We start from the raw sequence: 23,687 nt of genomic DNA, 5'->3' as shown, positions 1-23,687 counted from the left end.
GCTTGTGCGCCCTCCCTGTCTCTCAGACCCTCGGCCCCTTGAAGCCAACACAGGTGCGTCCCATGTCCCCACAAAGCCCTCAGAGCAAAGGTGGTTAACACTCAGCTTTGCCCCTGGGTTCCACCCTCCACTGGACTTGGGTCTAAATTCTTTTCTCTTTGCTAGCATTTATCTAAAAAAATATTAACATTATCCTTTTCCAGAATGTTTGACAGTTTCAGCTAGTGGGCCGGATCCCCCAAGTCATTAGGACCAGCTCTGAGTGTGCTGGCCCCTGGGTGACCTCCCTCCTCACTTACACATCCTCTGCAAGGTGGTCATTTTCATATTCACATCTGGACATGCCACTCACCCTACAGGGACCTCAGTACCTTTACCTGCAGGGTCATGAGGGGAGGGGTGTGGGGGAGGGGAGACAGGATGATTTCTCAGCCACCTCACCTCCCCATGTCCTGTGGAGGCCAAGTTCCCCTTCCAGCCTGGCCACAGTCTCTCCCCCAGGACTTCCTGTTGGGGTGTCCTAGGCCCCGCCCCAGAGCTGGCACTTCCCTCCCTGACACAGGGACCTGGACCCGCTCTGCCCGGCCAGAGGCAGACATGGTGCCCCTGCTGCTGCTGCCCCTGCTGTGGGGGGGTGAGTGGGCTCAGGGAGGGGGGCTGGGCAGGTGGGGGAGGGGCGGGGCTGCATCTGAGCCTCTGTGTCCCCCTCCATCAGGGTCCCTACAGCAGCCACCAGACTATGAGCTCCGAGTGCAGGATTCGGTGACGGTGCAGGAGGGTCTGTGTGTCCACGTGCCCTGCTCCTTCTCCTACCCGAGGAGTTTGGGGACTTCCTCTAGCAAAGTCTTCACCTACTGGTACCGGGAGGGGGACAGAACAAACCGTGATGCTCCTGTGGCCTCGACCAACCCAGATAAAGCAGTGAACCCGGGGACCCAAGGCCGCTTCCTCCTGGCGGACCGCACGACCAACGACTGTTCCCTGCAAATCAGAGACGCCAGGAGGAGTGACGCAGGACGCTACTACTTCCGAGTGGAGATAGGAATTCCTGACTATAATTACCAAGGATATTTCCTAGGATATACCTTCCAAGGATATAGTTACCAAGACAAGACGCTGTATTTGCAGGTGACAGGTACGGCAGGGGCGCCAGAGAGGACCCAGGGACAGGGGACCCCGTCTTAGAGCAGGAACAGGACACTGGACACTCCTGTCCAGGTCTTGGGCCCTGGGTGATGGGAAGAGACACGGGGCCTGGGGTGAGCTCTGTTCGGAGGTGGGCACTCTCAGGGACCCACTCTGAGTCCCACCCCTGGGCCCAGGCACCTGCCTTTCTCCCCCGCAGCCCTGACAGAGAAACCCCACATCCGTATTCCGGAGCCTCTGGAGTCCGGCCGCCCCACACAGCTGGCCTGCAGCCTGCCCGGGGCCTGCGAAGGGGGACGACCTCTCACCTTCTCCTGGGCGGGAGCCGCTGTGGACTCGCTGGACCCCCGGACCCTCAGCTCCTCGGTGCTCACCTTCACCCCGAGGCCCCGGGACCATGGCACCAACCTCACCTGTCAGGTCCAAGTCCAAGGATCTTCGGTGGCCACGCAGAGAACCATCCGGCTCAATGTCTCCTGTGAGCGTTGGAGGGGTGGCTGGGTCCGGGGGAGCAGTGGGGTGGCCTGTGTGTGTTCTGTGTGTGTATGTGTGTGTGTGTATGTGTGTGTCTGTGTGTATGTCTGTGTGTGTCTGTGTATGTGTGTGTGTATGTGTGTGTGTGTGTGTGTGTGTGTGTGTGCAGGAGGCTGCGCTAACCTGAGAACACTCAGGCATGGATCTGCGTGTAGGTGGGGAGTGGGCCAAATGGACAGCTCTCCCCCTTCCCGGTTCCCACCGCCCCTCCTTGGGGTTGGGGTGACTTCCATCTGAAGTGGGGCCCTGTCTTTCTATCCCAGATGCCACAGGGAACCTCACAATAGGCGTCTCCTTCAGAAAGGACACAGGTAGGAAAGAACCCTCCTCTCTGGGCTGGACCTGCCGGGGCCCTGGTGGGGCAGAGGGGGGAGCAGGAGTTGGAATGGGATCAGACATGGGAAGGGCAAGGATGGAACTCATCATCCTAGTCCCTCACCTCTGGGTGCCTGTCCTATGTTCCACACCTCTCTCTCTCTCTCTCTCTCTCTCTCTCTCTCTCTCTCTATTTGAAAATCGTTCTCCCCAAAGCCTTTAAGAATCTGCAAAACACATCCCTTACCATCCTGGAAGGCGAGGATTTGAGACTGCATTGTTTGGCTGACAGCAACCCCCCTGCAGAGCTGAGCTGGTTCCGGGGGTCCCCAGGCCTGAACGCCACCCCCATCTCCAGCACCGCGATCCTGGAGCTGCCTCGCGTGGGGCCTGCACAGGAAGGAGAGTTCACCTGCCAAGCTGGGCACCCGCTGGGCCCCCAAAGTGTCTCTCTCAGCCTCTCCGTGGTCTGTGAGTGGGGAGACCCCAGGGGAGCAGGACAGCTGGGTTCTGGGGAGATTAGAGCCACTGCTGACCCTGCTCCTTGCTCCCCACAGACCCCCCGCAGCTGCTGGGACCCTCCTGCTCCTGGGAGTACCAGGGTCTGCACTGCAGCTGCTCCTCCAGGGCCCAGCCGGCCCCCTCCCTGCGCTGGCGGCTGGGGGCGGGACTGCTGGAGGGGAACCATGGCAACGGCTCCCACGTGGTCACCTCCAGCTCAGAGGGGCCCTGGACCAACAGCTCCCTGAGGCTCAATGATGGGCTCAGCCCTGACCTCAGACTCAGCTGCGAGGCCCGGAATGTGCACGGGGCCCAGAGCGCCTCTGTCCTGCTGCTGCCAGGTCAGGGGTCTTATTGGGGGCAGAGTCTTTGGGTGAAAGGAATGGGTCAGAGAGAAGGTGGAGCTGGGGGAGGGGGGCTGTGGCTTGGGCTGGAGTGATTGCTAAGAGAGGGCCATCCATCTCTTGTTCCCCCCCCCAAATATTTTTATTGATTTCAGAAAAGGAGAGGGAGAGAGAGAGATAGAAACATCAATGATGAGAGAGAATCATTGATCAGCTGCCTCCTGCAGGCCCCCCAGTGGGGATCGAGCCCTCAACCTGGGCATGTGCCCTTGACCAGGGAGCCAACCGGGATCTCATGGTTTATAGGTCGATGCTCATCCACTGAGCTAAGCCGGGCTCTGATTGAGCAGAACCTACAGCGGGTTCTGGGAGGAGGGGGAAGAGGAGAGACCGAGTCCCGGGAGTGGGTGTCTCACGCCCCTCTCCTCTGCAGGGAAGGCGGTGTCCCAGGTGGGACTGGTTCCTGCGGCTCTTGGAGGTGCTGGTGCCATGGCCCTGCTGTCCCTATGCTTGTGTCTCCTCTTCTTTTGCATGTAAGCCTCTGTGGCAGGGAGCCGTGTCCTGGGGGTTTGGAAAAGGTTATGGAATTTCACCAACACAAAGCTTAGTACATCCAGGGAGGAGGCGGAGAGGGGTAACCACTTTATTGAGGTAAAACTCTGATGTATTTAAAGTGTACAATTCAATGGCTTTTACTTCAGTCACACAGCTGTGCACCCATCACCATGGTCAAGTTTGAAACTTTTTCATTAGCCTGAAAAGGAAAAAAAGAGGGAGAAACTCACATGCCTGTATTGTCATCCCGCCTCCATCCTCCCCAGCCCCAGGCAACTAGTATTTCCTGTTTCTCTAGATTTGCCCATTCTGACATTTCATAGAAATGCAATGATATAATTCATGTTTATTGTGACTGACTTCTTTCATATAGCCCGAGATTTTCAAGGTTCATGTGTCAGCACTTTATTCCTTTTTATTAACAAATACACTGAGTGGCCAGATTATTATGATCTTTGAACCCATAATAATGTGGCCACTTTGTGTGTGTGTGTGTGTGTGTATGTGTATGTGTGTGTGTGTGTGTGTGTGTGTGTATGTGTATATATATATGTATATATATATTTTTTAGAGGCCCAGGTGCATGAATTTGTGCATGGGTGGGGTCCGGCCAGCCTGGCCAGGGGGAGGGGACATGGGCAGTTGGCCGGCCTGCCTGCTGGTTTGAACTATTGGTTGAGGGGACAATTTGCATATTAGCCTTTTATTATATAGGATATACACTGAGTGGCCAGATTATTATGCGTTCAGAGATCATAATAATCTGGACATTCAGTGTATATTCCATGGTATGGCTGGGGCATATTTTATTTGTCCGTTCCTTCATTGATGGGCATTTGGGATGCTTGGACTTTTTGGCTACCATGAATTACACTGATGATGGCTCGTGCACAAGTCTCTGTGTGTGAGAGGGGCCTTGGTGCTGAACATTTAGTCCTGGCCAAGCCCCTGGATAATTCAGGGGGACAGGGTCCTCACTTGCATGTCAGGAATGTCTCCGAGTCTGGCCGCAGAGTTTAGATTCCTCCATTGTCCATCAGGGAGTGGTGGCAGGTGCCCACCTGTGCCTGAGCCATTCTAGCTGCTGACTTCTTCCTTTAGAGTGAAAGCCCGCAAGAGGCAAGCAGCCGGGAGACAAAAGGTCACGAATGATGAAGACCCGGTCATGGGCACAGTCACCTGGGTGAGTGATGGGGGTGTCTTCTCATGCCATGTAGGGGGGCCTGGGTGTATCCATTCAAGGAGTCCACACTGAGCTCCTCTGTGGTCGGCTGGACAAGAAGCTTGGAGTTGACTTCCCCTTCATTTCCCGGAACCCATGGTTGGCCTCCAGCCCCAACCACACTGACCACTGAGCCCACCTCATCTCTCTGATAGGCCCAGGCCACCAGAACCATCTCCCCAAAACGACTACTTTCTACCCATTGTGGGCATGTTACTTCACCTCCCTTTACCACAGATTCTCTATCTGTAAATGGGGATAATGAGAGTATCATGCTTACTGGGTTTCTGAGGAATGAAATATGATTACTAGGCCTTTGATATGGTCTAATCAACATCTGCAATACTCTCAAAAAAATTAAAAAGAAAAAACAGCAGGCTTGAGCAGGAAGGAGGATGGTCTTTGAGATGAAAGTCCACCATTCTCCTAGGTTGCAGCACCTGAATAAGTCTCTTTCATTTTGCACCAAAAGAACAAAACCCCAAAAAACAAACAAAAGAAAAAAAATTTTAATGAATGAACGAATAGTTGAGTCTATGAGAAGTGTATGTGCAATAAGAAGATGAATGAAAGATGCCAAAACCGGTTTGGCTCAGTGGATAGAGCGTCGGCCTCCGGACTGAAGGGTCCCGGGTTCGATTCCGGTCAAGGGCATGTACCTTGGTTTCGGGCACATCCCCAGTAGGGGGTATGCAAGAGGCAGCTGATCGATGTTTCTCTCTCATCGATGTTTCTGGCTCTCTATCCCTCTCTCTTCCTCTCTGTAAAAAAAATCAATAAAATATATAATAAAAAAACAAAAAAAAGAAGATGAATGAAAGAACTGTTCCACCAGCATAACTTGTCTTTGGAACCATGTCTGTCTCATTCCTCCCGACACCCTTCTCTCCCCTGCACTCAGGGTTCCAAGAAAAACCTCCAGCCAGACGGGCCCCCAGACCAAGCGTCACCTGCTGAGAAGGGCCCTCTGTCGGGGGAGCAACAGGAGCTCTACTACGCCAACCTCACCTTTGAAGGCATGAAGCCACGGGAGCCTCGGGACCAGGCGGCCACCAGCACCCACGAGTACTCAGAGATCAAGCGCGCAGGCAAATGAGGACTCGCTCTGAGCACGGTCCTGGCCAGAGGCATCACAGCCCCTTCGGAAGGGGCAAGAAGTCCAGGACTCCTTGCTGAAGCATGAGGAGACCTCGTGGCCCGATTAACATGAGCAGGTGGATGAGCATCCCCAGGCAGAGCAGAAAGAAGGCGGGTGATGGGCCGGTCCTCTCACATCCACCTGCACCTGTGCTTCAGGTGAGCTGCTCCGTGACACTGTCTCTCACCCTCCCGCTCCCTCCAGAATGTCACTTCTGGGATCCTGGCACATTGTCTAAGGTGGTCTGGGTTTTCCAATAAATCCCGTCTTCGCATAGTTCTCTGGGTGGCTGTCTCCCGGATTGCACCCCCACTGATGAGCAATGACAAATGACACAGACTACAGTGTAGACGCTGGGTAGTCTTCTCCTCCTCCAGGTATATTACCTGTGGCCTGTAGCAGGTGGGTCATTACAACCCCATCAAGGACTGAGGGAATTTAAAACCCAGCTTCGGGCCCTATTGCGTCTCATCTATTTTCAGTCCTAACCACAAGATGGCGATGTTTACCACGGCCCGGCCTCCTTGGCAAGACCTCTTTTCAGGCCCCATGAGATTCTTCCTCTTCTTTTTCTTCCACATTTTTATTGATTTCAGAGAGAAGGGAGAGGGAGAGAGATATATAAACATCAATGATGAGAGAGAATCATTGATCGGCTGCCTCCTGCATGCCCCTTACCGGGGACTGAGACTGCAACCCTGGGCATATGCCCTTGATGGGAATCAAACCCAGGACCCTTCAGTCCTCAATCCCACACTCTATCTGCTGAGCCAAACCAGCCAGGGCCCCATGAGATTCTTGAATGTTCTACTTAGCTTCTCTGTGACTGCTCAGAGTCAGCAGTCTATTTGAATAAAAAAGTGGCTCCAAATACTTGTCTCATTGCTGTTGACTTCCTGCTTCTTCCATCTTCACTGTGCAAATTTTATTTTTGTTGACTCCAAACATTAAGAAATAATTTTTATCCAGCTTTCCTAGTTGTTTGTTTGTTTTTCCCCTTGGCCTGGCTTGCTCTGCTCTTAAGGACAACTGTCTCGTGCTGTGGTCCACTAAGGCCACAGGATCCTTTCCCCAATCTGAATATTTAACCTTTATGTAGAATAAATTAAAATTTAGAATTTATTTGTGTGACCTACCAGCTCCAAATACAATATCTCAACCCAACTTCTGATACCTCATTTCTTCATTCCCAACTTCTGATACTTCATTTCTTCATTTCAGCTGAAGAAATGGACTTGGCATTCTTCCAGGCACAGAAAAGGATCCCTGATCATGTTTTCCGTTGTCCAGAGCTCCGTGACAGTACGAGACAGGGTTTAAAAGCAAAATAATGGGGAGGAAGTAAGGGAAGGGCAGGAGTCTGACAGGTTTTCTGGAGGGGGTGAGGGTAGACTCAGCCCTGAGGGGCAAGGGACCCAGTGACCTCTAGAAATGCATTGTGTCTCTGAAGCTGTCTCCTCTCCCCTAGGATGAGGGAGTTTCCAGGGGGAGACTGAGGAGGAGTTTGGCTACACCTCTGTCCCATAGGGCAGAATGTCACCAGCCTCATTCCCCAGCCTTACCTCCACAGGAGACAGGGCAAGGCTTGGCCTCCAGAGGGCGATCCATCCAGCTGGGGAGCTCTTGGCCAGAGGATTGGCGCTGTCCGTGGTTCTGGAGCACACCTGGGCTCAGCTCTGCCAAGGATTCCAACGCTCAAGGCCAAGGTCCCGGGCCTTAGGCCAGCAGGGCACCTAGGTCCAAGGGGCTTGGAAAGGCTGGGTTCCTCTTGGGAAGGAAAAGTCAGGAGAAGGGGTGGGAGTGGGCTGGGCTCGTCTCTGTGCTTTTCCTCTCATCCCTCTGGTTGCCTTACTCTTTTGAACTTGTGCCAGCAAAATGCTAAGATTCCACTTAGCATGTGCCACCAAAATGTCCCCAAAAGAGGAAGTTCCCCAATAAATTGCTACATGTCTTAGGGGATCTACCAAGCTTGTCAGGCCACCACTTGGAATTAAAATCTCAGTGTGACGTACAGAGAGGGGAGTTTTTGGGGAAGGTTAGGCCAGTTAAGGAGAAGCAGGGGCCTGGAGAGGAAGCCAGGCAGGAAGAGGAAGAATGGGCCCTAGCTGGTTTGGCTCAGAGCATCAGCCTGCGGACTGTAGGGTCCCAGGTTTTATTCCAGTCAAGGGCATGTGCCCAGGATGCAGGCTCAATCCCCAGTAGGAGGTGTGCAGGAGGCAGCCAATCAGTGATTCTCTCTCATCATTGATGTTTCTATCTCGCACTCCCTCTCCCTTCCTCTCTGAAATTAATAAATATATATATTTAAAAAAGAGGAAGAATGGGCAGACACCAGTAATAACAAGAAGAAATATTGATCATATGCATTTATTGCCCAGAGGCTGGAAAGACTGTTAGCTGTTTGCATGTTTTCTCACTGGCACCAGCAATGTAGGAATTCACCTTCCACCATAAACTCTGTTTGCAGGGAGGCGAAGCTTTTGAAACATTCGTAAACACATTTGAACATTTGCCTTGGTTATGCGCTGTGCCAGGTGTAGGAGATTAAAAATGAACTCAGCTGCCCTGGTCCGGCTAAGTAGGTGGGAACATCATCCCCTGTACAAAAAGGTGGTGGGTTCGATCTCCAATTAGAGGACATACTTAAGTTTCGGGTTTGATCCCCAGTTGGGCCATGTATGGGAGGTAACCAATTGATGTTTCTCTCTCAGATCAACGTTTCTCTCTCTCTCCCTCCTTTCTCTCTAAAAATCAATGTAGAATCTAAAGAACAAAATAACTGATGAACAAAATAGGACCAGAGGAGTGGATAAATGGAACAAAATGACAGACCTCAGAGGTTATGAGGGGAGAGAGGATGTGAGTAGATCAACCAAGGAATATATATGTACATGTATGCCTAGCCCATGGACCCAGAAAATAATGTGGTAAAGGCCTAGGAAGATGGGTGTAGGGTGGAGGGAGGCAAAGGGGAGGGGGGTACATCTGGAATAGAGTCAACAATAAAAAAATTAAAAATAAAGAAGCATATCCTCAGGTAAGGGTTTTTAAAAAAGTGAACAAAACAGCCCTAGCCGGTTTGGCTCGATGGATAGAAAGTGGCCTTCGGACTGAAGGGTCTCGGGTTCGATTCCGGTCAAGGGAACATACCTGGATTGTGGGCTCGATCCCCAGTGGGGGGCATGTAGGAGGCAGCCAATCAATGATTCTCTCTCATCATTGATGTTTCTCTCTCCCTCTCCCTTCCTCTCTGAAATCAATAAAAATATATTAAAAAGCAAAATTAAAAAAATAAGTGAACGAAATAGATTTGACTTGACACTGCCTTCAGAGTAAACCAGGACATGCATTTAACATTCTGTAATATTACAAATGATTACACCATATTGGGGGTGGGGCTGGCCAGGGGGAGGGGCTAAGGGAGGTTGGGGGCACCATAGTGACGGATCATTCCGGTTGTTCTGATGTTCCACTGTTCTGGTTGCTTGGCTTTATATATATATATATATAGTTGTCATACCCATTAACATGCATATTGTCTATTTATTTGTATCTTTAATGTCCTCCTAAACAGATCTATAATTTTCTTCATTGAGAAAGGGCATATTATATTTTTATGTACATCTCTCTTAGCAATCTACTCTCAGCAATTTTCAAATATACAACACAGTAAAATTAACTGCACTATTATAGTTAATAGTATTAATACCCACTATTATTATTATTTTGAAAAATATTTTTATTTATTTCAAAGAGGAAGTGAGAGGGAGAGATAGAAACATCAGTGATGAGAATCATTGATCACTGCCTCCTGCAAGCCCCCTACTGAGGATCGAGCCCACAACCTGGGCATGTGCCCTGACTGGGAATCAAACTATGACCTCCTAGTTCATAGGTTGATGCTTCACCAATGAGCCACACCAGCGGGGCAGTACCCACTATTATTAAGTACAGTCACCATGCTGTGCATCACATCCTCATGATTTAATCATTTCATAAGTGGAAGCTTGTACCATTGACCACGCTCATTGTGCCCACCCCACAGGCTCTGCCTCTGGTAACCATCAATCAGTTCACTGTATCTCTGAGTTTGAATTTTTCAACGTTTCTACATATAAGCGAGATCATACTGTACTTGTCTTTCTCTTTCTGATTTACTTCACTGAGTACAATCCCCTCATGGCCCATCCTTGTTGACCCAAATGGCATGAACTCCTTCGTTTTATAGCACAATACCACTCCACTGTATATATAGCACACGTTTTTGTCCATTCACTGATTGATGGGCACTTAGGCTGCTTCCACATATTGTAGATGCCGCTGCAATGAACACAGGGATGCATGTGTCTTTTCAAGTTAGTGTTTTTATTTCCTCTAAGTAAATACCCAGAGTGGTGTTGCTGGGTCATGTGTCAGCTCTATTTATAGTTTTTGAGGAACTGCCATACTGATTTACATAGTGGCTGCCCCAATTTACATTCCCAGCAACAGTGCAAGAGGGTTCCCCTTTCTGAACATTTTTGCCAACACGTATTATTTCTTGTCTGTTTTATATCCCAGCTTGAGATTTGCTAGACACTCAGTGATGTGATTTGTGGGGGCACAACCATGGCCATCATGCTTTGCTTTAGTCCTCTGCTTGCACTGGACAGTCTTCACTGTAATACCTGCGGAGTCCGGATAGGTGGCGGGGGAGCTGGTTCCCTCCTTTTCACCTGCGCCCGAGGCAGGGGCAGACCCAGGTTTGTGGAGCCTGATATTGATACAGATGTCAAGATCATTGCTTCAAAAGAATACAAAATCTGCTACACATGAATTTTTCTAACAGGAGAAAACATATTACATTAAGTCACAAAGGTGAAAATGTTTAAGCCCAAAATATAAGACAAATGAAAAAAAGAACAGACTATTTTTATTTTTTTTTTTTAGCCCTGCGACATACCCGTCTGGCACACCAGCATAAGGCATGTTCCATACAATTTTTTAAAACCTCAATTGAGGATATATTTGTTGATTTTAGGGAGCGAGGAAGGGAAGAGATAGAGATAAAGATAGAGATAGAGATAGAGATAGAGGGAGAAGAAGAGAGAGAGGGAGAAGGAGAGAGAGAGAGAGACAGAGAGAGATATGTGTGAGAGAGTAACATCCATCGGTTGCCTCCTACATGCCCATACAGGGGATGGGACCTGCAACCTTGGTATGTGCCATGACCGGTAATTGAATCCACAACTTTCTGGTATAAGGGATGACACTCCATCCAATTGAGCCACCTAGCCAGGCACCACAGTTTTTACCTGATACTCTTTGATTGCCTCTTCATAGGAGATTAATTCTGTCACATAGGAATAAATGTTAATATTATATTAAGTATTAATTAGTAGGATATTATATTTATACTAGAGGCTGGGCACATGAAATTCATGCATGGGTAGGGTCCCTAGGCCTGGCTGGTGATCAGGGTCAATTGGGGTATTCTGGCTGCTGGCCAGGGCCTTCTTTTGTTCAATGCGACTCCCTGGTTGTCAGCACACATAGTGAGCAAAAGAACTCTCAGTCTCCTGTCGAACTCCCGTGGGGACACTTTGTATATTGGCCTTTTATATATATAGGTAATATAGAGAATGGAGAGAGACTTCAGTGTTCCCCTCAGCATGGATGATTGACGTTTCTTTTTCTCCTGAACAATTAAAGAAACGTTTCTTTCAATCACACTATTTGTTACTGGGAATGTCTGAAGTTTCACATAACTGTCATATTTGGGAAAACATTGATCAAGTTTCTTCCTTTCATAAAAGGGCAGTAGGATTTCAGGTTATGTCCACACATCACTCGAGCCCCTGCTGGGCTTTGAAAAGGGACGGAGCACATGAGGGGCCTGAAGGTGAGCTTCCTGAGCTGTAAGGTGGAGAATTTACTGCTGTGCTGAGGCCCTGCCTCTGGGTCCCTCCAAATAGGGTAGATCTCCTCTCACACATCACCTTCTGAAGGGGCCTGTGTGCTGTCACTGTCCCAGGTCCCTCAGATCCTGGAAGACCCACACGTGTGCTTCCCATGTCCCCACAAAGCTCTCAGAGCAAAGGGCTTGAGTGCTCAACTTTTCCCTGGGGTTCAAATCCCAAGTGGAGTTGAGTCTAAATTCCTTTTTCTGTTGCCAGCACTTGAGTTTTCTAAAGAAAATTTAAAGTTATCCTTTTCCAAACGGATTAGTGGTTTCAGCTCAAGGGTGGGTCTCCCCCAAATCCAGCTCTGACCCCAGTGGCCCCTGGGTGACCTCCCTGTCCACTTACACATCATCTGTAAGGGGATTACTTTCAGATTCACATCTGGACAGGCCTCTCAACCTCTGGGGGCCTCAGGATATCCACCGGCATGTTGGGTGGGAGGAAGACAGGCTGATTTCTCAGCCACCACACACCCCACGTCCTGTGGAGGCCAAGTTCCCCTTCCAGCCTGGCCGCAGTCTCTCCCCCACGGCTTCCTGTTGGGGTGTCCTAGGCCCCGCCCCAGAGCTGGGCACTTCCCTCCCTGACACAGGGACCTGGACCCGCTCTGCCCGGCCAGAGGCAGACATGGTGCCCCTGCTGCTGCTGCCCCTGCTGTGGGGGGGTGAGTGGGCTCAGGGAGGGGGGCTGGGCAGGTGGGGGAGGGGCGGGAGCTGCATCTGAGCCACTTTGTCCCCCTCCCCCAGGGTCCCTGCAGGAGAAGCCAGGCTTTGAGCTCCGAGTGCAGCAATCTGCGACAGTGCAGGAGGGTCTGTGTGTCCACGTGCCCTGCTCCTTCTCCTATCCACAGTATTGGCAGTTTCCCTCTGCCAAACTCTACACCTACTGGTACCGGCACAGGTACAATAAAAACTATGGTGAACTTGTTGCCTCGAACGAACCGAATAAACCACTGGAGAGAGAGACCCAAGGCCGCTTCCACCTCGCGGACCCCACGACCAACAACTGTTCCCTGCAAATCAGAGACGCCAGGAGGAGTGATGCAGGAATATACACCTTCCGATTGGAGATAAGAGATCCTGGATATAAGCCCCTGGGATATAATTACCAAGACAAGATGCTGTATTTGCAGGTGACAGGTACGGCAGGGGCCCCGGAGAGGACCCAGGGACAGGGGACCCCGTCTTAGAGCAGGAACAGGACACTGGACACTCCCTGATCCAGGCCTTGGGCCCTGGGTGATGGGAAGAGACACGGGGCCTGGGGTGAGCTCTGGTCGGAGGCGGGGCCTCTCTCAGGGACCCACTCTGAGTCCCCACCCCTGGAGCCCAGGCACCTGCCTTTCTCCCCCGCAGCCCTGACAGAGAAACCCCACATCCGTATTCCGGAGCCTCTGGAGTCCGGCCGCCCCACACAGCTTACCTGCAGCCTGCCCGGGGCCTGCGAAGGGGGACGACCTCTCACCTTCTCCTGGGCGGGAGCCGCTGTGGACTCGCTGGACTCCCGGACCCTCCGCTCCTCGGTGCTCACCTTCACCCCGAGGCCCGGGGACCACGGCACCAACCTCACCTGTCAGGTGAAATGGGAACAGCCTCGGTTGACCACACAGAGAAGCATCCAGCTCAATGTCTCCTGTGAGTGTTGCAGGGATGGCTCGGTCTGTGTGGGTAATGGCACTGGCGAGTGTGTGTGTGTGTGTGTGTGTGTCTCTGTGTTCTCTCTGTGTGTATGTATGTGTGTGTATGTATGTGTGTGAATGTGTATGTATGTATGTATGTGTGTGTATGTGTCTGTGTGTTCTCTGTGTGTGTATGTATGTGTGTGTATGTATGTGTCTCTCTGTGTGTATGTATGTATGTGTATGTGTGTGTATGTGTGTGTGTGTGTGTGTGTGCAGGAGGCTGCGCTAACCTGAGAACACTCATGCATGGATCTGCGTGTAGGTGGGAAATGGGCCAGATGGACAGCTCTCCCCACTTCCCGGGTCCCACCGCCCCTCCTTGGGATTGGGGTGACTTCCATCTGAAGTGGGGCCCTGTCTTTCTATCCCAGATGCCCCAGGGAACCTCACCATAGACGTCTCCTTCAAAAACGGCACAGGTAGGAAAGAACCCCTCCTCTCTGGGCTGGGACCTGCCTCCAGGGGCCCTGGTGGGGCAGAGGAGGGAGCAGGAGTTTGAATGGGATCAGACATGGGAAGGGCAAGGATGAAAGTCATCACCCCAGTCCCTCACCTCTGGTGGGTGCCTCACCTGTGTTCTACCTCTCTCTCTCTCTCTCTCTCTCCTCTCTCTCTCTCATCTCTCTATCTCTCCCTCCCTCAAAATTGTTCTCCTCAAAGCCTTTAAGATTCTGCAGACCACTTCCCTTTCCATCCTGGAGGGAGAGGCCCTGAGGCTGCTCTGTGTGGCTGACAGCAACCCCCCTGCTGAGCTGAGTTGGTTCCGGGGGTCCCCAGGCCTGAACGCCACCCCCATCTCCAGCACCGCGATCCTGGAGCTGCCTCGAGTGGGGCCTGCACAGGAAGGAGAGTTCACCTGCCAAGCTCGGCACCCGCTGGGCCCCCAAAGTGTCTCTCTCAGCCTCTCCGTGGCCTGTGAGTGGGGAGACCCCAGGGGGCAGGACAGCTGGGTTCTGGGAGATTAGAGGCACCGCTGACCCCTCTCCTCGCTCCCCACAGACCCCCCGCAGCTGCTGGGACCCTCCTGCTCCTGGGAGGACCAGGGTCTGCACTGCAGCTGCTCCTCCAGGGCCCAGCCGGCCCCCTCCCTGCGCTGGCGGCTGGGGGCGGGGCTGCTGGAGGGGAACCATGACAACGCCTCCCACGCGGTCACCTCCAGCTCAGAGGGGCCCTGGACCAACAGCTCCCTGAGTCTCCGCTTTGGGCTCAGCCCTGACCTCAGACTCAGCTGCGAGGCCCTGAATGTGCACGGGGCCCAGAGCACCTCTGTCCTGCTGCTGCCAGGTCAGGGCCTGCTGGGGGCAGAGGCCATGGAGAAGGGAGTGGGTCAGAGAGCAGGTGGAGCTGTGGGAGGGGGGCTGTGGCTTGGGCTGGAGTGATTGCTAGGACAGGGCCCTCCATCTCTTGTTTTACCCCCCAAAATACTTTTTAAAAAAAAATATTTTATTGATTTTTTACAGAGAGGAAGGGAGAGGGATAGAGAGCCAGAAACATCGATGAGAGAGAAACATCGACCAGCTGCCTCTTGCACAACCCCCACCGGGGATGTACCCGCAACCAAGGTACATGCCCTTGACCGGAATCGAACCTGGGACCCTTCAGTCCGCAGACCGACGCTCTATCCACTGAGCCAAACCGGTTTCGGCCCAAAATACTTTTTATTGATTTCAGAAAAGGAGAGGGAGAGAGAGATAGAAAGATCAATGATGAGAGAGAATCATTGATCAGCTGCCTCCTGCAGGCCCCCCAGTGGGGATCGAGCCCTCAACCTGGGCATGTGCCCTTGACCAGGGAGCCAACCGGGACCTCATGGTTTATAGGTCGATGCTCATCCACTGAGCTAAGCCGGGCTCTGATTGAGCAGAACCTACAGCGGGTTCTGGGAGGAGGGGGGAGAGGAGAGACCGAGTCCCGGGAGTGGGTGTCTCACGCCCCTCTCCTCTGCAGGGAAGGCGGTGCCCCAGGCGGGAGTGGTTCCTGCGGCTCTTGGAGGTGCTGGTGCCATGGCCCTGCTGTCCCTATGCTTGTGTCTCCTCTTCTTTTGCATGTAAGCCTCCGTGGCAGGGAGCCGTGTCCTGGGGGTTTGGAGAAGGTCATGGAATTTCACCAACACAAAGCTTAGTACATCCAGGGAGGAGGCGGAGAGGGGTAACCACTTTATTGAGGTAAAACTCTGATGTATTTAAAGTGTACAATTCAATGGCTTTTACTTCAGTCACACAGCTGTGCACCCATCACCACGGTCAAGTTTGAAACTTTTTCATTAGCCTGAAAAGGAAAAAAAAGAGATAGAAACTCACATGCCTGTATTGTCATCCCACCTCCATCCTCCCCAGCCCCAGGCAACTAGTATTTCCTGTTTCTCTAGATTTGCCCATTCTGACATTTCATAGAAATGCAATGATATAATTCATGTTTATTGTGACTGACTTCTTTCATATAGCCCGAGATTTTCAAGGTTCATGTGTCAGCACTTTATTCCTTTTTATTAACAAATACACTGAGTGGCCAGATTATTATGATCTTTGAACCCATAATAATGTGGCCACTTTGTGTGTGTGTGTGTGTGTGTGTGTGTGTGTGTGTGTGTGTGTATGTGTGTGTGTGTGTATGTGTGTGTGTGTGTGTGTATATGTATATATATATTTTTTAGAGGCCCGGGTGCATGAATTTGTGCAAGGGTGGGGTCCGGCCAGCCTGGCCAGGGGGAGGGGACATGGGCAGTTGGCCGGCCTGCCTGCTGGTTTGAACTATTGGTTGAGGGGACAATTTGTATATTAGCCTTTTATTATATAGGATATACACTGAGTGGCCAGATTATTATGCGTTCAAAGATCATAATAATCTGGACATTCAGTGTATATTCCATGGTATGGATGGGGCATATTTTATTTGTCCGTTCCTTCATTGATGGGCATTTGGGGTGCTTGGACTTTTTGGCTACCATGAATTACACTGATGATGGCTTGTGCACAAGTCTCTGTGTGTGAGAGGGGCGTTGGTGCTGAACATTTAGTCCTGGCCAAGCCCCTTGATAATTCAGGGGGACAGGGTCCTCACTTGCATGTCAGGAGTGTCTCCGAGTCTGGCCTCAGAGTTTAGATTCCTCCATTGTCCATCAGGGAGTGGGGGCAGCTGTCCACCTGTGCCTGAGCCATTCTAGCTGCTGACTTCTTCCTTTAGAGTGAAAGCCCGCAAGAGGCAAGCAGCTGGGAGACAAAAGGTCACGAATGATGAAGACCCGGTCATGGGCACAGTCACCTGGGTGAGTGATGGGGGTGTCTTCTCATGCCATGTAGGAGGGCCTGGGCATGTCCATTCAAGGAGTCCACTCTGAGCTCCTCTGTGGTCGGCTGGACAGGAAGCTGGGAGTTGACTTCCCCTTCATTTCCCGGAACCCATGGTTGGCCTCCAGACCCAACCACACTGACCACTGAGCCCACCTCATCTCTGTGATAGGCCCAGGCCGCCAGAACCATCTCCCCAAAACGACTACTCTCTACCCATTGTGGGCATGTTACTTCACCTCCCTTTACCACAGATTCTCTATCTGTAAATGGGGATAATGAGAGTATCATGCTTACTGGGTTTCTGAGGAATGAAATATGATTACTAGGCCTTTGATATGGTCTAATCAACATCTGCAATACTCTCAAAAAAATTAAAAAGAAAAAACAGCAGGCTTGAGCAGGAAGGAGGATGGTCTTTGAGATGAAAGTCCACCATTCTCCTAGGTTGCAGCACCTGAATAAGTCTCTTTCATTTTGCACCAAAAGAACAAAACCCCCAAAAAACAAACAAAAGAAAAACTTTTTAATGAATGAGCGAATAGTCGAGTCTGTGAGAAGTGTATGTGCAATAAGAAGATGAATGAAAGAACTGTTCCACCAGCACAACTTGTCTTTGGGACCATGTCTGTCTCATTCCTCCTGACGCCCTTCTCTCCCCTGCACTCAGGGTTCCAAGAAAAACCTCCAGCCAGATGGGCCCCCAGACCAAGCATCACCTGCGGAGAAGGGCCCTCTGTCGGGGGAGCAACAGGAGCTCCACTACGCCAACCTCACCTTTGAAGGCATGAAGCCACGGGAGCCTCGGGACCAGGCGGCCACCAGCACCCACGAGTACTCAGAGATCAAGCGCACAGGCAAATGAGGACTCGCTCTGAGCACGGTCCTGGCCAGAGGCATCACAGTCCCTCAGTGGCAGGGAAAGAAGTCCAGGACTCCTTGCTGAAGCATGAGGAGACCTCGTGGCCTGATTAACATGAGCAGGTGGATGAGCATCCCCAGGCAGAGCAGAAAGCAGGCGGGTGATGGGCCGGCTCTCTCCTGTCCACCTGCACCTGTGCTTCAGGTGAGCTGCGCCGTGATGCTGTCTCTCACCCTCCCGCTCCCTCCAGAATGTCACTTCCTGGATCCTGGCACATTGTCTAAGGCAGTGATGGGCAACCTTTTGAGCTTGGTGTGTCAAACTTTGCCAAAAAACTGAGCATAACTCGGGTAGTGTGACACTTTGAGGAAAAAACTAACTCCAAGACTCTAGTCGCAAATGTTTCATCCTCAGGAACAGCAAATGTTTCATCCTCGGCATGCGGCCGCATGTCATCAGAAATGGCTACGCGTGTCAGTGCTGACACGTGTGTCATAGGTTCGCCATCACTGGTCTAAGGTCTGGGTTTTCCAATAAATCCCGTCTTCTCATAGTTCTCTGGGTGGCTGTCTCCCGGATTGCACCGCGACTGATGAGCAATGACAAATGACACAGACTACAATTTAGACTCTGGGTAGTCTTCTCCTCCTCCAGGTATATTTACTGTGGCCTGTAGCAGGTGGGTCACTGCGATCCCATCAAGGACTGAGGGAATTCAAAACTCGGCTTCCGGCCCTATTGCGGCTCATCTATTTTCAGTCCTAACCACAAGATGGCGATGTTTATGGCGGCCCCTCCCCCTTGGTAAGACCTCTTTTCGGGCCCCATGAGATTCTTCCTCTTCTTCTTCCACCTTTTTATTGATTTCAGAGAGGAAGGGTGAGGGAGAGAGATATATAAACATCAATGATGAGAGAGAATCATTGATCAGCTGCCTCCTGCGTGCCCCTTACCGGGGACTGAGACTGCAACCCTGGGCTTATGCCCTTGATGGGAATCAAACCCAAGACCCTTCAGTCCTCAATCCTGAAGAGATCTGAGCTTGTTCGAAATTCCATCCTAATAAGATCCCATTTACTTTTTGGCTCTATCTGCTGAGGCAAACCGGCTAGGGCCCCATGAGATTCTTGAATGTTCTACTTAGCTTCTCTGTGACTGCTCAGAATCAGCAGTCTATTTGAATAAAAAAGTGGCTCCAAATACTTGTCTCATTGCTGTTGACTTCCTGCTTCTTCCATCTTCACTGTGCAAATTTTCTTTTTGTTGACTCCAAACATTAAAATTTTTTAAAATCCAGCTTTCCTAGTATTTTCCCCCTTGGCCTGGCTTGCTCTGCTCTTAAGGACAACTGTATCATGCTGTGGTCCACTAAGGCCACAGGATCCTTTCCCCAATCTGAATATTTAACCTTTATGAAGAATAAATTAAAACTTAGGATTTATTTGTGTGACCTACCAGCTCCAAATACAATATCTCAACTCAACTTCTGATACTTCATTTCTTCATTTCAACTGAAGAAGTGGACTTGGCATTCTTCCAGGCACAGAAAAGGATCACTGATCATGTTTTCCATTGTCCAGAGCTCCGTGACAGTACAAGAAAGGGTTTAAAAGCAAAATAATGGGGAGGAAGTAAGGGAAGGGCAGGAGTCTGACAGGTTTTCTGGAGGGGGTGAGGGTAGAGTCAGCCCTGAGGGGCAAGGGACCCAGTGACCTCTAGAAATGCATTGTGTCTCTTAAGCTGTCTCCTTTCCCCTAGGATGGGGGAGGTTCAAGGGGGAGACTGAGGAGGAGTTTGGCTGCACCTCTTTCCTGTAGGACAGAATGTCACCAGCCTCATTCCCCAGCCTTATCTCCAAAGGAGACAGGGCAAGACTTGGCCTCCAGAGGGCGATCCATCCAGCTGGGGAGCTCTTGTCCAGAGGATTGGCGCTGTCCGTGGTTCTGGAGCACCCCTAGGCTCAGCTCTGCCAAGGATTCCAACTCTCAAGGCCAAGGTCCCGGGCCTTAGGCCAGCAGGGCACCTAGGTCCAAGGGGCTTTGGAAAGGCTGGGTTCCTCTTGGGAAGGAAAAGTCAGGAGAAGGGGTGGGAGTGGGCTGGGCTCATCTCTGTGCTTTTCCTCTCATCCCTCTGGTTGCCTTACTCTTTTGAACTTGTGCCAACAAAATGCTAAGATTCCACTTAGCATGTGCCACCAAAATGTCCCCAAAAGAGGAAGTTTCCCGCCGAAGCCGGTTTGGCTCAGTGGATAGAGCGTCAACCTGTGGACTGAAGGGTCCCAGGTTCGATTCCGGTCAAGGGCACGTACGTTGGCTGCGGGCACATCCCCAGCGGGGGGCGTGCAGGAGGCAGCTGATCGATGATTCTCTCTCATCATTGTTTCTAACTCTCTATCTCTCTCCCTTCCTGTCTGTAAAATATCAATAAAATATATTTTTTTTTAAAAAAGAGGAAGTTCCCCCCAATAAATTGATACATGTCTTAGGGGATCTACCAAGCTTGGCAGGCCACCACTAGGAATTAAAATCTCAGTGTGACGTACAGAGAGGGGAGTTTTTGGGGAAGGTTAGGCCAGTTAAGGAGAAGCAGGGGCCTGGAGAGGAAGCCAGGCAGGAAGAGGAAGAATTGGCCCTAGCTGGTTTGGCTCAGAGCATCAGCCTGCGGACTGAAGGGTCCCAGGTTTGATTCCAGTCAAGGGCATGTGTCCAGGATGCAGGCTCGATCCCCAGTAGGAGGTGTGCAGGAGACAGCCAATCAGTGATTCTCTGTCATCATTGATGTTTCTATCTCTCTCTCTCTCTCTCTCCTCTCTCTTCCTCTCTGAAATCTTTAAATATATATTTTTAAAAAGAGAACAAATGGGCAGACACCAGTAATAACAAGAAGAAATTTTGATCATATGTATTTATTGCCCATAGGGTGGAAAGACTGGTCGCTGTTTGCATGTTTTCTCACTGGCACCAGCAATATAGGAATTCACCAACCACAATAAACTCTATTTGTGGGGAGGCGAAGCTTTTTGAAACATTCGTAAATACATTTGAACTTTTGCCTTGGTTATGCGCTGTGTTAGGTGCAGGAGATAAAAAATGAACTAAGCTGCCCTGGTCAGGATAAGTTGGTGGGAACATCATTCCCTGTACAAAAAGGTTGTAGGATCGATCCCCAATTAGTGAACATACCTAGGCTTTGGGTTTGATAACCCAGTTGGGCCATATATGGGAGGTAACCAATTGATGTTTCTCTCTCAGATCAATATTTCTCTCTCTTTCTCTTTCCCTCCCCCTCCTTTCTCTCTAAAAATCAACGTAGAATCTAAAGAACAAAATAACTGATGAACAAAATAGGACCAGAGGAAGGGATAAATGGAAAAAAAATGATAGACCTTGGAGGGTAGGAGGGGAGAGAGGATGTGAAGAGATCAACCAAAGATATGTACATATATGCCTAGCCCAGTTGTCGGCAAACTCATTAGTCAACAGAGTCAAATATCAATAGTACAACGATTGAAATTTATTTTGAGAGTCAAAATTTTTAAACTTAAACTATATAGGTAGGTACATTGTTATTAACTTAATTAGGGTACTGCTAAGCTGGCCTTTGCTAAAAACTCAAGGGGCTAAAGAGCTGCATGTGGCTCTCGAGCTGCAGTTTGCCGACCACTGGCCTAGCCCATGGACACAGAAAATAATGTGGTGAAGGTCTAGGGAGATGGGTGTAGGGTGGAGGGAGGCAAAGGGGAGGGGGAATAGAGTTTACAAGAAAAAATCTATCTGGAATAGAGTCAACAAGAAAAAAATAAAAAAGCATATCCTCAGGTGAGGATTTTTAAAAAAGTGAACAAAGCAGCCCTAGCCGGTTTGGCTTGGTGGATAGAGTGTCGGCCTTCGGACTGAAGGGTTCCGGGTTCGATTCTGGTCAAGGGCACATGCCTGGGTTATGGGCTCGATCCCCAGTGGGGGGCATGTAGGAGGCAGCCAATCAATGATTCCCTCTCATCATTGATGTTTCTCTCTCTCTCTCCCTCTCCCTTCCTCTCTGAAATCAATAAAAATATATTTAAAAAATAAAATTAAAAAAATAAGTGAACGAAATAGATTTGATTTGACACTGCCTTCAGAGTAAACCAGGACATGCATTTAACATTCTGTAATATTACAAATGATTTCACCATACTGAGGGCTTACTAATCACCCAGCATGAATGACACTCTCATCATCCCCATTTCCAGATGGAAACTGAGGTGAGGAGAGGTGAAGTAACATGTCCACAAATTGTAGAACGTAATAGTTTGGGGAGATGGTTCTGGGGAATCACCGTCTATCACCACAACCAGTTTGGACTTGGGTTTTATTATTGCCACGAATGTGAAAACTGTAGTTTTATTCTATAGGCAATGAGTTTCCCCATTTTTTTTTTTAAAAATCTGTGTTACTTCCTCATCTTTGAATGCTCTCTACTGAGTATAGATTATAAAGTGATACTTAAAGATAGTATTTACTTTCCTCTGCTTTCTCTCATTGCTCCGGATAATTCAATTACACTGCTCTTCTTTTGAATGGAATCTGTCTTTTCTCTCTGGCTGCTGTTCAGATTTCCCCCTTGTCTTCGGTTTTCTTTGACTGACCCTTACCCTTATTCAACCTCAATGTGGGCGTGGTCTCCTTTGACACTCCCCACCGTGGACTGGGCCTGTCTTGGCTCTCATTTCCAGGCCACAGAGGCCACAACACCAAAGCTCACATGATCTGTATGAGCAAATGCCAGTGGGAAGTTATTTTTCACTTAGACATTCTACCTAATTTTCTGGGTCTGAGCTTGTTGGAAATTCCATCCTAATAAGGTCCCATTTACTTTTTCGTTCAGCTATTCTATACTTTCAAAATGAGAGATTTTATTTCTTCTATTCCCTTTTTTTTTTTTTTTACCACCAAGGATTTTGTTATTTTTCAGCACAAGTCTTGAGCGAAATGATTTCACCTGGTATTAAACAAGAGTCACAATTCAACTTCTTACCACAGTGATAATGGGGTTTGTGTAGTGGCTGTGGGGGGCCAGTGCCCTCCTCGTCCCACAGCGTAAACGTCCACTTCTTTCCTCGGGGCCACTCTCTGAAGTTCAGGGCGTAACGAATCCGGGTTTGGTGCTTGTTTAGGTCCCTGGGACCGTCACCTGGGCCCATGCTGCCGTGGCCACCACAGCCAGTGTTGCGGCTGGACCAGCCCTGGTGGTTCTTGCTCTGATTTTAAGACACACTTAAGCCACACGATAAAGGCACATTGAAAACACAGGTTTGTCATAGTGGTTCTCCTCCTCCTTTCCACCAGTTGTGGAGAAGAATTCGCACCCTGTCTTCAGTCCACCCTCTCAATTCCAGTCTGTCCAAGCATTCAGGTTTGAAGACATGAAGGTGTGCACCAGATGAAAACAAGCCAGGAGGTGTGGCCTCCATGAGAGGGGTCTCAAATGGCAACGATTTCTGTATGAACTGACCTGGAGGATTTAGGGAAAAAGGCCACGGGGAGAGGGCGGGTGAGTAGGTAAATGCCAGGGAAAGCTGCCTGGGATGTAGGGTCTAAAGCGAGGGAGTCAGGAAGGCGTGTGGGTAGGAGAGCGTCAGGGTCAGCTCTCTGGCTTGTCCAAATGTGCCACCCAGACAGGAAGCGGGAGGACCTGTGGGAGGCGCTCTCTTGCGCCCCCTGCGGAGCTGAGAGCCCTGCAGGAGACACTCTATGGTTACAGCAGAGCTCTATGGTCCTTCCAGTCCCGCCCCTTAACTTCCGCTTCCCCTCTGAATGGGGCTTCCTTCCTGCTTCTCCCTTGCTCAATGTGTGCACGTGGCTCGCCATAACAAGGTAAACCTTTCTTTTTGCCTGAATGAGTCTTTTTGTTAGAGGCACCTCCCACCCACACCAGACAGGTTAGTGGACAGCCCCCCCCCGCCCCGAGTCAGCCCCCAGCCCCCGAGGGCTGTTCCTGACCTCCATCCTTGTCTCCTCCTGTAAATGAATTTGTACCAAAGACCTTGACTGCGTTGTGAAAAGCCAATTTGTTAAAGCATTTAAAGCATGCACCTTCATTGAAAAGGCAAAGCATGCAAACCTGTCTTATTTCATCCGGCTTGGAGCACAGATGGGCTTTCCTGGCTAATTTAGAGAAG

At 50.3% G+C, this 23,687-nt stretch overlaps 2 protein-coding genes across 2 annotated transcripts; both read left to right on the top strand.

Moving 5' to 3' along the window:
- The first annotated feature begins 550 nt into the window (after positions 1-550).
- Positions 551-6,031, top strand: LOC103297725 (sialic acid-binding Ig-like lectin 5). The gene is made up of 9 exons (XM_054711305.1): positions 551-634; positions 716-1,135; positions 1,346-1,624; positions 1,944-1,991; positions 2,212-2,466; positions 2,553-2,837; positions 3,274-3,373; positions 4,497-4,578; positions 5,519-6,031. Exons 1-9 carry the CDS (start codon positions 598-600, stop codon positions 5,711-5,713), a joined length of 1,701 nt encoding a protein of 566 aa, XP_054567280.1. The 5' UTR covers positions 551-597; the 3' UTR covers positions 5,714-6,031.
- A 6,247-nt stretch (positions 6,032-12,278) lies between these two features.
- On the top strand, positions 12,279-18,727 carry LOC129147810 (sialic acid-binding Ig-like lectin 5). The gene is made up of 9 exons (XM_054711306.1): positions 12,279-12,361; positions 12,444-12,836; positions 13,053-13,331; positions 13,750-13,797; positions 14,039-14,293; positions 14,378-14,662; positions 15,326-15,425; positions 16,562-16,643; positions 17,336-18,727. Exons 1-9 carry the CDS (start codon positions 12,325-12,327, stop codon positions 17,528-17,530), a joined length of 1,674 nt encoding a protein of 557 aa, XP_054567281.1. The 5' UTR covers positions 12,279-12,324; the 3' UTR covers positions 17,531-18,727.
- Positions 18,728-23,687: the final 4,960 nt, after the last annotated feature.

This window comes from Eptesicus fuscus, chromosome 21 (assembly GCF_027574615.1).
Source record: "Eptesicus fuscus isolate TK198812 chromosome 21, DD_ASM_mEF_20220401, whole genome shotgun sequence".
Lineage (NCBI taxonomy): Eukaryota > Metazoa > Chordata > Mammalia > Chiroptera > Vespertilionidae > Eptesicus > Eptesicus fuscus.
The sequence above is the reverse complement of the archived record's forward strand: the minus strand, read 5'-3'. Positions and strand labels throughout refer to the sequence as shown.

Excerpts from the sequence above, each read along its gene's own strand:
- LOC103297725 (XM_054711305.1), top strand. The coding sequence starts at position 598 with ATGGTGCCCCTGCTGCTGCTGCCCCTGCTGTGGGGGG. Across the intron at positions 1,625-1,943 it reads CATCCGGCTCAATGTCTCCT|ATGCCACAGGGAACCTCACA; the intron begins GTGAGCGTTGGA and ends TTTCTATCCCAG. Across the intron at positions 3,374-4,496 it reads TGTCTCCTCTTCTTTTGCAT|AGTGAAAGCCCGCAAGAGGC; the intron begins GTAAGCCTCTGT and ends TTCTTCCTTTAG.
- LOC129147810 (XM_054711306.1), top strand. The coding sequence starts at position 12,325 with ATGGTGCCCCTGCTGCTGCTGCCCCTGCTGTGGGGGG. Across the intron at positions 12,362-12,443 it reads GCTGCCCCTGCTGTGGGGGG|GGTCCCTGCAGGAGAAGCCA; the intron begins GTGAGTGGGCTC and ends CCCCTCCCCCAG. Across the intron at positions 14,663-15,325 it reads CTCTGTCCTGCTGCTGCCAG|GGAAGGCGGTGCCCCAGGCG; the intron begins GTCAGGGCCTGC and ends TCTCCTCTGCAG.